The sequence below is a fragment of the Talpa europaea genome (assembly GCF_964194135.1).
Source record: "Talpa europaea genome assembly, chromosome: 1".
Classification (NCBI taxonomy): Eukaryota; Metazoa; Chordata; class Mammalia; order Eulipotyphla; family Talpidae; genus Talpa; species Talpa europaea.
The window spans coordinates 154,692,021-154,705,745 of record NC_140073.1 but is presented as its reverse complement, the minus strand read 5'-3'; the positions used below and the strand labels follow the sequence as shown (position 1 = coordinate 154,705,745).

The window sequence follows — 13,725 nt, the reverse complement described above, 5'->3', positions numbered from 1 at the left end:
TGGTATTGTTCCAATTTTTCGATACTTTGTTCAGCATTTATTATTACATGTGGAATGGTTATTACAGAAATACTGAGGTCTCTTTAAGCATTTCTTGGCAACGTGACTGTGTGACATAGGCCATTCCAATATCCTAATAATTTCTCAGTCACTGATCCCTAGTGTCAAAGCAGCAATGAGAAGAGTAAACGCTGGTCACCTGCTTGCGTAACAATTCTTCCTGCTTCCGCCTCTCTTCCTCTTCTCTTCGCCTCTCCTCCAGTCTTCGGAGAGCTTCTTCTTGCTGCTGTCTTTCTTCCTCTTCTCGTTGCCGCCTTAGAGCAATTTCTTGCTCCCTCTGGCGTCGCAAAGCCTCTTCCTTTATTTAAAAAAAGGAGGGTGTGTGTGAAACTGTGGGTCTCAACTTACACTAAGAAAAATTGAAAAGGAATATGCTGTCTGCTGCTCAGGTTCTGATAACACTAACATGAAAAGAAGCCATCCGGGACCTAGAGAGATGTGTTTTTGCGTGTGTCGTATCTGAGTTATGGGGCAGGAGCACTACAGTTACAATAATTTGTGTTTACAATATTAGCAGTTAAACAGGACTGCACTGGGAAGTCTACTCCATGCACCCCATGAGCAATCTCAGGAGCTGACTAGCCCCAGAAAGGACCACACCGGCAGGGTTTCAGGCTTTGGTATCACCAGTACGAGTTCCTACTTCCCCCCACCCCCGCCCCAGGTATTAAGGTAACATTTTTATGGATTTTTAAAAATCTTTTAAAATTGTTTTATTAATAGTATATTTTTTTAATTTTACATTTTTCATCGAGGCAACACTGGTTTACAACACTGTATATGATTTAGGGGTATGAGCTCACACCTCTTCACTTGTATGTTACTATAACACACCCCAGAGTGGTATAGCAGTTTTTTAAATCAAATGAGAACCTAAGACAAAGAGAGATCAAATCAACACAGCCACCTAAAAATGCCAGGTGAGGTAGGAGTAAGTTCTCCAGTCAGAAGTACAAAGTAAAGCATGTGACACAGAACATGTACTAAAGAACCCAAGTCCCATAGATATTAAGTATATAGAAAAATGTCCCACTGCCAAAATAATTTAGAAATACTGAGCAACACAGAGTTAAACAGATATCCTCACTGGAGTACTTTTTAGTGCCCTTACATGCTGATACAGAGTGTGATGCTAAGAAATATCCGTTCCAACAGCAGCATGGAGGTTAGTTTTTTCACAGATGACCTACTGGGGTGGGGCCATCAGTAAGTACGAAAGATAAGGACAAAAGGCCAGACGATGGGGCTATCACAGAGGTGGTTGGTTCTTTCTACTGGGATTTTTAAAAGTTACAATAGAAAAATGGGCCAATAGATTTCCCCAAAAAGATACACATATGGTCAAGAAACATGAAAACCAGTAAGTCACTGGTTGTAAAGACTTGCCACTTCTGAAATCGAATCGGTTTTCAAAGTCTAGGAAACATACAAAACAAATCAACCCCAATTATATACTAGGGCTGAAGACGATCCCTCCAGTGGGTGTGGGTGGCTGAGAGACTTTTTTTTAATAAAGGAAGTGAGTTTTACAAGGTTCTAATACCAATCTTCTGCTAACTCCCAGTCGCTGTTGAGGAGACCATCTCCCAGAGCACTGTTATCTGTGAAAGGAGGGGGAAGGCACTAAGCAGCAGGTGCTCCCGCAGGCTGAGCCTACAAACAGGGCTCCCAGAGGCGTACCTGTTTCCTTCGCGCGAGCTCTTCTTCCTCCCGCCTTTTCCTTTCTTCCTCCTGCTGTCTCCGAAGCATTTCCTCCTGTTGTCTCCGGAGTTCTTCTTGTCTCTTTCGCTCTTCCTCTTCCCGTTTTGCCCTCATTTCTGCCTCTCTTCTCTCCTGTTCTAGCTGTGATTGAATAAGAGTTCTCTTAATAATTTGAAGCCAAGCACAGGGATGTGAGAAGCTGGCATGTGCAGCTTCCACCATTCCCTCAGCTGCCTAACCCGTAACTAGGAGGTGGAGCCACTTCTGAGGCCACAGCAATCAGAACAGTCTACGTACTTCAAAGCTGCATGCACTCACCCCACTTGAAGCTACCCCCCACTGCCCACTACCACCTCCCCACATTTCCTACATGTACTGGAGCAAGTGGTTATTTTGAGACAAACATCAGAATTCTTTTGCAGTGGCATTTCCTTGCTCATTCCTACAAAAGATTTCCTGATGGAAGATCTAATAGCGTGACTATAATGTTTCAGCAACAGTAATCTAAGTTGCTACAAATGTGAAAAATTACAGAATTCTTAAAATGTGAAGATCAACCACACAGCAAACTATCTCTTACACAGTTCCTAAACACCAGCCGATCCAGCACTTGGACACTAGTCCCTGTGCCACAAGGAGAGCCAGGCCTCCCTCTACTCACCCATATTCCTAAGTCTCTCATCGTGTTTCCCTACTTCCAGTCTGTGTACATTTCCCAGCTTAACATCTATCCTCCACCACAAAACTCTTCCGGGTTCGCATTTAACACCATCCTTCACCCTAGAAATAAACCCTAACTCTTGAACGCAGCATGTGCGAGGGTCCACCTGACTCATCTCCTCTAGTCTCCTTACTCAGCACTTACTCCTCAGCGGCGCAGAGGGCTCCAGTCAGGTCAAATTACTAAGCTATTTCTGGGCCAGTATGTTCTCATGCACTTCAGAGTGTTTACAAGTGCTGTATTCCTTCAGCTGCAACTTATTTTTCACCTGCTTCTACTCTGTCAACCCAAAACCCTTCAATGGAGTTAAATCCTACTATCTATCCCTCCAGTGCAAACTGGCTCACCTAATTCCTAATCCCTATGCTCTCCAACAGTATGGCTTATCCTGGAGCTCCAGGTGCTGTACTGACCAGCAATAACCAAACACACACATGGCACACGACGATAAGCCTCCCTCTTTCGTCACTGGGGAACTAGAACACACTCAAAAAATGTTTGTATAAATACAGCAAAATACAGATTCAAGGTAGGAATACAAGCTGCAGATCAAAGGTCTAAAAAGCAATGTTAAACATTCAGGTAAGCATAGTATTTTTTATATTTTAAGGACTGCATTTACTACAACTGTTTCTAGAAAGAATAATGTAGCAAAACTATCCGCATGACTACAATTATTAATGTGTCAACCATTCAACGAGTTAATTTTAATTGCTTTCAAGTCTTTTTTGGGAGAAGAGAGCACAATAAAGATAAAATAGGAATGTGCTTATACCAGCTAAGTAGCAGTAAGGTGAAAGGAAGTAAGGACAGCGCTGGAGAAACCAAGCACTCAATAAACAAATGTGTGCACTGTGGAAGAATGTGTTTCAGACCTTTGCAGCTTTCGCTTTCTCCATCTGCTGAAGCTGCTCAAGGGCAGGTCCTGGGGCTGCGGTGTCAAGGGGAAGATCCCACACACTACCACCTTCCCAAACTATAAGGCAACAAGAAAAATATAATATGAGTGCCAGAAGTTACACACATGGTCACGTATCCACAAGCACTGTGAGAAGTTATTTCCCTGTCCGTGAATAAACTCCATCATACTTACCTGTTTGCTTTTAAGTCAACTGAACTGCCAGTAGGCTCCAATCTCTATCAATACCCTTTAACATATTTAGACGGAAACCAAGTACCAGGCATTTGTTAGGGAGCTAATTTCATCATCAAAAAATTGTGTATCTGCTCAGATCTCCATGTTTATAGGTGCACAAGCTGAAGATCAGAGGTATTTCGCTAACACTCCCAAGGATATGTGGCAAGCACATGGCTATGCCAGTATTTAATTCCCAGTGTACTGGATCCCACAGCCATGGTATCTCCAGAAGCCATGCACACCATGTAGAGAGTGGAGTAAAGAGAGGGAGAACTATGGAGCTAGAAAGCATACTGTATATGGACCAAGTGCCACAGAATCATTCATTTAATGATGCATGATTTCACACTCTGTGAATTTCATTTCAATAAATGAGAAAAAAGAGAAAGATAGGTATAGCTAGAGCTGGAGAGGCTTCTGGAAAGGTTGGACAGCTCTCCCAAATGATGATGGGGTCTGCTGACCCGAAAAGTCAGGTGACATGATCAGATGTGGACATAAACAGATAGAACAAGGCTTCTAAGCCTGTTTCCCTAATGCCAACAAGGTTTGTCAATATGACTTAACATTATATAAAATCATAATTATTATAAATTATTATCTGTATAAAATCAATGAACTATTTGTAAAAGGACCTTGACTGTATCATACACAAAGAAAGAAAACTGTTTAATAAGATACTTTTAGTTAAAACACTGTATTAACACCATCCTGACTGTGATTGGTTAACAAGAGAAAAATAAAATACACACAGCATGGAAAGCTGACAAGGGAAGAATCAGTCCTGCCATAATGTCCATGGTCAACATTAGCAAGAGAACAACTGAATAGCTCAATGGCTCTAAGAATAATCTATCAGAAATCAACAATTCCATTCACAGTCACTTCAAAAAGAATCACACCTCAGAATTAATCTAACCAAGCAGGTTAAGAACCTAGACTGTGAGAACTATAAGACATATTAAAAGATTTAGACATAAGGAGATGGAAATACATTCCCTGATCATGGATGGAGAGACTATATAGTCAAAATGACTATTTTACCTAAAATGACACATAAATTAACTGCAATCCCCATCAAAATACCAACAATATTCTTCAAAGAAACTAAACATAAATATTGAAGTTTATATGGAGCCAAGAGACCTGCAATAGAGAAAGCAATCCTGAGAAAAAAATGGAAGCATCGTATTATGACTTCATATTATAAAACAGGAATTATTAAAACAATAAGGTATTGGTATAAAAACAGACACATGGATCAATGGAACAGAATCAAAAATTCAGAAATACATGTATTTATTATTTATTTGTGTATTATACACAAAAAATCAGAAATAAATACACAATAAATACATTTAATGAGGAGAGTCTCTTTAACAAAAGATGGTAGGAAAATTGTATAATCATATTTAAAAAAAAAACTTGGATAATTTTCTAACTCCATGCACAAAAGTAAATGCCAAATGAAGATTTAGATATAAGACCTGCAACAATAAAATACACAGAAGAAAGTACTGCTGATATGCACCATGGCATCAATGATAAAGATGTTTTTGGAGACTTTACCCCTATTGGCAAAGGAAATAAAAGCAAAAATAAACAATCGGGATTATCTCAAATTAAAGCTTTTTTTATCAATACAGTGAAATAAGTAGATTAAAATGAAATCCTAAATGGAGAAAATAATGCTCATTATACAATTGACAGTGGGTTAATATCCAAAACAAAAAAATTACACAATTCAACAAGAAAAAACCAACAACTTGATTAATAAATGGGCAGCAGATCTGAACACACAATTCACTACAGAGAATACCCAGAGAGCCAAAAGAAACATGGAAAAATGTCATCAGAACTTCTGATAAGGGAGCTGCATGTTGAAACTAAAATGAGGTATCATCCCACACCTGTGAAATGGGGCATATTAAAAAGTCCCTGAACAACATATGCTGGAGGGAACACAGAGGAACCCCATTACACTGTTGGTGGGAACCACTTTGGTGCAACCATTTTGGAAAAGTATCTGGATTTATATTGAAAAATGTAAAGAGCATAAGGCCCAGCAATTCCACTCCTGGGCATCCATCCAAAGATGTAAAACCATCAATTGCATATATGCTCTACAATATCTATCACAGCATTATTTACAATAGCTAGCACCTAAATGCCCAGGGACAAGAGGATTGGATCAAGAAGATGTGTTCTGTCCACATTATAGAATACTATTCAGTCACATGGGAAGAGGAAATGTTGCCATTTACAGCAAACATGGAGGAGGTTCAAAGGAATTATGCACAATAAAGTCAGAATGACAAAAACAAGTGTTTTGGACATTTGCACAGCAGACTATTCCACAAAGTAAAATACTTATTACAACAAGTGAACATCAATAAATGAAATGAGGTTTCTAGGGGAGGGGAGGGAAGAAATCAGAGGGGATGTAGGGATTCGTGATGGGGGGAAAAGAATCTATCAACGCCCATGGGTCCTGAAAATCTTCAACAACTATTATAGCCTCTTGAAAGGACACTCAATGAATGGTTCACACTAGCCCTCCACAAACATTAGACCTTTAGAAACAATCCACTAATATCAAGACTTTTTTTTTTAAACTCTAACCTCAGGGGCCTCCCTGGTGGCGCAAGGGGTTAAGCAACGCACTGTGAAGCAATTCACAGCCTCTGCAGCACTGAGTTTGATCCCCGGCTGGTTGGGGAGCAGCCCACATGGCGCAGCAGACCTCTCCTGTCTCGCCCACTACTCTCCTCAGCAGTGTGTTTCAGTCAGTCTGCCTGTTCTGTTCTCCACTCTGTTCCCCACATCTCTGTGCCCTGGCTCTTGTATGTATAAATAAATCAATCTTTAAAAAAATAAAATAAAATGAAACTCCAACCCCAAATTTTTTAGTTTGATGCAAAAAGATCAGAAAAAAGTAGGCTTTTCTCTCCCCAAAATTTCTAGGTATGTGCAATGTTAATCTCTATATAAACCCTTGACTCAAAAGGATAACTCATGATTACTTAAAATTTTTTACTTGTGCTCTTTTTTTTTTTTCACTCTGGCAGAGAAGATCAAAAACAATATAAAAAATTCCACACTGGTTAGAGCAACATTAAAAAAATAGAGGCTAACTCAAATTCAAAAAGTTTAGTTACCTACGAATTTCTAGCAAATTCTTAACAGTATTATTTTCAATAGCACTTTTAATCCTTTGTAGGGGGTCTATTAAAAATTGGGAGCTTTAAAAATAAATAAATAAATAGGGAGTTTTGTGAATATTCAACATAAAACTAGTAAAAAAAAATGCATTTTTAAAGAATTAATTTATAAAATTGCTAGTCTAAAAATCCAAAGAGCTATTTACTAAAGGCCAACATAAATTCTTACCTGTAGGCTGTGAGGTTGTTGGCATCTCCCAGATAGAACCAGTATCTTGCACTGATACAGACCTAGTAACTGAAGGAATGACGTTCTGATCAGATATTCTGCAAAAGAGAAAAAAAAAATTAACCTGTTCTTGTCATTTTCAATAAAGAGGGACTCCAGGTTATACAGGAGTTCTAGATTATTTGGCAAGACCACACCTTCAGTTTTAAGGGATGTGTAACAGCACTATCAAAGCACTCAGGAGAGGAGCCAAGAAAAAGGCACAATGACTACACTTTCGGGCTCCTCAGGGTATCAGCAAATACTGATTTCTACATAATGGATACATTTACCGTCTTAAAAAATTGGGGATGTCTCAGTACATCATAGACCAGCATATTACAATAAAAAATATTCAGGCTATAAGTCAAAGGCCTTTTAATGCTGTCTCTAAACCATGTCATGTCAACAAAGTTTTTTTTACCGTCTCAGAGTCCCAGTTTGCCCATCTATTAAATGAAGACCTAACCAATGAACCTTTTTCCTTCACACATCCAATAGAGAAATATAGAAGGTTTTGGTTAAATGAGCTGGCAGAGTTTTTAAGAACAGTGACTGATACCTCTGTAGAAGACACAATAAACACTACCCTCAAACAATAATCTAAAACAGCACAAGTTGAAGACTTTTAGCACAATTTCCCTTTCCTCACACCTACCTTAATGATTCTGGGTTCAGAAAAACTGTAACTATGTGTAGCCCTGTTAAATGCCTTTCATGAGAGACCATGGATTAAAAAATGAGATTAAACTTCTAGACTACAATATTTTGTTGCTGGTTCCCTGTGTGAGTAACACAGCTTCTCAAGCACTATTATTCTTTGATTATTATTCCAAATTGGTCCCCTGTGAGTAAAAAGACCAAATAAATCCTTTTCCTTCAGCTTTTATTTATTTATTTATTTATTTACTTACTTACTTACAAACTACACTCTTTTTCCACATAACACGCAGATATATGTTCTGTTTGGGCATTTTAGTACCAGACTTCAAACACTGTATGCCAAAGTTCCCTTTCATTTGCTTCCTTAACACACATACAACAGGACACACCATGGAGGGACCAACCTCATCTTCAGAGCCTGGAATTGTTGGAGAAGCAACGCCAACTGCTGCTGTTGCTGGGAAGACAGGGCTGCTTTCTGTTGTTGAGCCAAGACCTGTGCATACTGTTGTCTTCAAAAAAGCAAAATCAAGTGTGACTTGTCTATCCACATTTTACTCACTTTACCAAGACAGTGAAAGACAAAGTGGAATCCACTTTCCAAAATAATATCATTACAAAGAGCTATTAGCTATATATTTACAATTCTTCATGATAACAGAAGCACAGAAAAGTCTATGCATCATTCTAGAATGAAATGAATTAGATGGCATGTTTCGGAGCGAAAGAGGGCAGTAAAAATACATATACCACAGTATGTCAAAAGTGGCAAACTCAAGATATAACAGTCTTTTATCAGGAAACAAGTGAAAAATAAAATTCAAACTAATAGCCGTTTCCATATGAAGCACCCTTTGCAAAAATAAAAACACTATTAAAATTCTCAAATCTATGTTCCACCTTATTAAACTTTAGGTGATTTTTTTTTTAACTAGTTCAGAACTGAACAAATTTTTTTCTTAAAGAGGCAGACAATGAGGCTACTAAATTCTGTCACTGCAGTGCAAAAGCAGTGAGAGACAACACATATATACACGCACACAAGTGTGTGTGGTCGCGTTTCAATACAACTCTGCTTTTTAAAAACAGGAAGAGGGTCTGCCAACTTCTGCACCAGACATCAATAAATCTTACTTCTATGAAATGGACACACACCCATTCTGCCACTATTCCACACCTCTACTGAAAGCATAAGCTTTTACTTCTTTCCCGTACTGTTTTTTCTCTGTGGCATTCAAATTGAGCCATTTAGGGGGTATTTAATTCTTAGAATGCTTGCTAGTTATAGCTTTATAAGCTTAAAAGCTTATAAAATTATGGTTATATATCATCTTCTGAAAAATTCTATTATTTAAGAAGGTTAATACCAAACTTAGATTTTATGGTGGTAACATGCTGATTGGGTGGCTCAAGTATCCCATGAAATTTCAGTTCCCTGTTGTTAAAGGTCACACTTGGAAATAGGTGGTATTCAATGGCCCTTTTGGTGCCGCAGTGCTCCCTACCACACCACTAGCTCTTACTGTATTAAGAGCTGCTGGTACTGGAGGTGATGCATTTGGTATAAGGCTGTGAGTTCCTGCTGCCTGGTCAGCCGTTCCTGGTCCAACTCGCCCTGGGAATGAAACATTGGGGGAAGAAACACCTTTGAATAAATTGCTGAGATCACAGAAGCCATTAGTACATGTAACTGAAAGCAAAGTGAACCCCATACCTTCACATCCCACTACACCTTTATGCACAAAATGCTTAATATAAAACTTGGGCATCTTAAACTAAGCAGTGCCACCTACTGGAAGAAGGTAATATCTGCATTGTAAGACAGTCCTAAGAATGGATAAAATAAAATGTTCCTTATTTCAACTGCTGTTCTCGTAGTCTGCCCAAGCTGAACTTTGCATTACAATCCAGTTATTACTTTAACTCAAAAAAATGTATAATTTCCCCTACATTAAAAGTGATTTATAAATGTAGTGATCATGTAACAATTCTAGAAATGGGACAAAAAACAAAGGAGAACTATGTGAAGGTTCAAGGAAATGTTACAGGAGGAATTTCATAAGGGCACTTAACGGAGACAGGGAGACATGGTAAATCTTTCTAAAGATGCGGAGAAATCTTAAATTACAAAGAATGTGAAAATTTTTGAAAACTAACTCTCTACCCAAAGAGGAGCTGTTTCTATTACTATTTTTTAAAAAGATTTATTTTTTTTATGCATACAAGAACGGGGCATAGGTCAGAGGTGTGGGGGCGTAAGAGGATTCACCAGAGACAGAGTGGGGAACAGAACAGGCAGAGTGACTGAAATACACTGCTGAGGGTAGCAGCGGGTGAGTCAGGAGAGAGGTCAGTTGCACCATGTGGGTAGCTCTCTGGCCGGGGATCAAACTTGTGCTGCAATGGCTGCGAATAGCTTCACAGGTTGTGTCTCAACCCCCTGCACCACCAGGGAGGCCCCCGTTTCTATTACTATTTATCAGGAGTTACAAAAATGAGCAACAGTAAAATCTTGTTGTTTTTCATTTATATTTCAAATACTGTGGCTGGAATCTAAATTCTGAAAAGTTATGACTGCAAAAGAGAATAAAGCTATACTAGGTTAATCTAAAACTTCTACATGAAAACCCAAGTTTCAAGGTATATATCATCATGGTGAATTTTCTGCTTGGTGCTATTCAGTGTAAAAGTAAAAGATGACAGAAAGCAGAGCTCCCCATGGTTTTTTTTTTTTCCCCCTTAAGCAGATGTGACTGAGGCTCAGTGTCTTATTGCAGATTAGAGCAAGCATGTCAGATCCCAGTGACAAACTTTTCATCAATGAAACAGGCAATCTCAGAGAAGGGAAATAAAGCTCAAACTTAGTATATAAATTAAATTAACATATAAAAACACTCGGCATCACATATGGCATTTTCCCTTGGATTCACTACAAAAATGTCAGAAATAATTACCCTCACCTAGGGATCTTCATTGCTCACAAATTCTAAGAGGTCTCAACCCTCCAATCCATCAGTGAATTTTGAGATTAATCACTGGGTCAAGATCAACATGTGTTTTTTTAAAAAAGAATGAAATAGAGAAAACAGATGCATAGCACAAAGCATTTGTGAAACTCTGCCCTGCATATACATACATACACATACACACATTATACACAAATACACAGAGAAGTGGTGCAAACCTTTTTTTTTGAAACTATGGCTTGCGGTTCAAAAAAGGTTGAGAGTCACTGTTCTTACCTATGACCTCCCTTGAATACAGATGTTATGTCTTACTCATTTTCATTTCCTAAGAACCTACTACAAAGCTTGGTACAGGCCCTCAATACACAAGAGAATAAACTGGTGATATGGAATCCAGTGTTCACATTAAAGATTTTTGACTGGGGCCACTTTTCACTATGGCGAGTCACACCAGACAATCCACTGGAGAAGGGAAAATGAGGCTCAGGTCCAAAGTCCTCCGAAAGGCAATCTACTGGAAGAGGATTTCCCTTTAAAGGTATTCCAGGCGCCAGTATGCTAACTATAGAGACTAAATTATAATTCATTTTTAGCTGAAGTAATAGTAATGAATCTAAAAAAAAGTCTTCAAAGTATTCCAAAGCACTAAAACTTATATCAGTGACATTTGCTTTAAGAGTAGGGGCCTCCCTGGTGGCGCAAGGGGTTAAGCACCGCACTATGAAGCAATCCACAGCCTCTGCAGCACGAGTTCGCTCCCCAGCCAGCCAGGGAACAACCCACATGGCGCAGCAGACCTCTCCTGTCTCACCCGCTGCTCCCCTCAACAGTGTATTTCAGTCAATCTGCCTGATCTGTTCCCCACTCTGTCTCTCGTGAATCCTCTCACCCCCCCCATACCTCTGACCTGTACCCCCACTCTTGTATGAATAAATAAATAAATAAATCTTAAAAAAAAATAAAAGAGTAGACCTCACATTTAGAAACTTTTGAGTCAGAAATCAAGAGGTAAAGGCAAGGTGATGGGGGCAGAAAGAGAACATGCATCGTAAGTAGAGGCCACAGGAGCTCAGAGACCAGTAACTGATGAGGTGCAGCAGACACAAGTAAAAGCTCTTGAAATGAGCTGAGAGGTAAAGAGCAAGAACATACAGGACCCAGTCAGCAGGTCCATTTTTCAGTGAAAATACATTTTATAGCTCTAATCTATGAATTTAATGTATAAAGTGAGGACTGTTTCTTGAAGGGGAAGGGAGAGAGGAGGATGGGCACAGATATTTGAGTTTTGTAAAGATCGGCACAGCTAGCAAGGCTATCTACAGTTCAGACCTCCAGTGTCATTTCAATAATTTCCAAAGAACTAGTTTCTTTCTCATGAGATTAAACATCTGGGTTATTCTGCGTGTGACAGATGTTCTGAGGGAGTTGTAAGGTGCTTACCATATGAGGAGGAGGAGCTGGACCCGGAGAGAAGGGAACCCTTCCCCACATCTTCATGATATCACCAAGAGGCTGGAAGCTTTCATCACATGCTCTCTTCACCAGTAAAGACATAGTAAAATAGCCTGCCTGAAACCATTCAGCCATCTCCTGATTATTGAAGGGACCTGTAATAGCACCGATTAAACACAAAGAGAGTAAGAGTCCTTTTCTAATAGAGGATAAAATATTTCCTGAGTCCCATCCTCATCCAGAGGTAACAACTTGTTTCAGGTGGCACCTGTCAAATATCTTGTATATCTTAATTCATCTCCAAAGGTGGTGAACAGGCTTCTTACAAAATACAACAGAAACTATTCTGAAATAAGCCTTATGTTTACAGATCCCAAAATCACAGCAGTGCTTTAATTATTTTAAAGGGCATAATTAGCTCCATCTTTCTTAATCTCTATAAACCACTGGTCAGAAAAGCATGGTACAGTCAAAAAGAGTATCTGTTAGATTCTATCTCTAACATACAGAGAATATAAACATGCAGCGTTGAACACTTTGCTCTAATTTTCACTTTTGCCAGAGATTGATGGCTAAGCAAAATAAAGCAATAATCAATGATATTTAGACAAACTATAATTTATTTACCTAGATAAGACTAAATCTAGCCTTGGTAGGGGAAAAAGAAAATAATCACCTTTAAATGTTTTATAATAAGAAACTATCAACTATTTCATATACAAAATTAACAAATGCATGCTGATCAATCAACAGTAGTTACTTCACTGAGCAAATATTTACTGAACGTAGATTATGTCAATGTAAATGTAGGCAGAAGGGATCTAGCAGTTAAAAAAAAAAAAAAAAGAGTACTGGAACATCCACTTCAGGGAAGAAAGGGTATATACCCTTTTCCTTACCACTCCTGTTACATACAACTAAAATCTCTGGCTATTATAGAGGAGACAAACAGCTGGAGACTAAAAGGTGAAGAAAGGGCAGCAGACTAACCAAGCACCTTGGGGTCTGAGGAACAATGTGGTGGTAAATGCCCTGGGTTTTCATTTTACCCCATATATCCCAGAATGGAGTTGGAACCAGCAATAAGAAACATGGCCCAATTATATGCTGTCTACAAGTCTTCAATATAGTAATATGAGGAAGGTCAAAAAGTAAAAAGGACAGAAAAGGATTTATCATGTAAGCATTAGTCAAAAGAAAGCTGGAGTAGTTGGCTATATTAGTACTGACAGTCTTCAGAGCGAAGAAGATGACCCGAGACACAGTACATAACATTAACAATAAAGGGTGGAGCTGCCAAGAAAACACAGCAATCATGAAAGTGTATGCACCAACAACAAAGGTGCAACATACATAGAGCAAAATCTGATAGAACTGAAAAGAGAACAAATCCACAACTATAGCTAAAAGAACTCACCACCCCTCAACACATGTTAGACCAACCAGACAGAAAATCAGCAAATTTACAGAATTCAACAGCACCACCAGTCAACAGGATGTAACTGCCATTTTTTAGACATCAAAATAAACATTTTTTTTCAAGTACCCAATAACATGGCAAATTAAACTACATTCTGGGCCATAAATCTCGGTAA

At 38.8% G+C, this 13,725-nt stretch overlaps 1 protein-coding gene across 2 annotated transcripts in view; it reads right to left on the bottom strand.

Moving 5' to 3' along the window:
- The window catches only part of GIGYF2 (GRB10 interacting GYF protein 2), a gene marked incomplete at both ends in the record, with an annotated part of 93,052 nt that overhangs the window by 21,711 nt on the left and 57,616 nt on the right, over nt 1–13,725 (bottom strand). For both annotated transcript variants that reach the window (XM_084255000.1, XM_084255001.1), the window contains 7 exons: nt 200–358; nt 1,741–1,902; nt 3,358–3,458; nt 7,011–7,108; nt 8,117–8,224; nt 9,236–9,327; nt 12,119–12,285. In XM_084255000.1, coding sequence (XP_084111126.1) covers nt 200–358; nt 1,741–1,902; nt 3,358–3,458; nt 7,011–7,108; nt 8,117–8,224; nt 9,236–9,327; nt 12,119–12,285 — 887 coding nt within the window. The remainder of the gene's footprint in view (nt 1–199; nt 359–1,740; nt 1,903–3,357; nt 3,459–7,010; nt 7,109–8,116; nt 8,225–9,235; nt 9,328–12,118; nt 12,286–13,725) is intronic.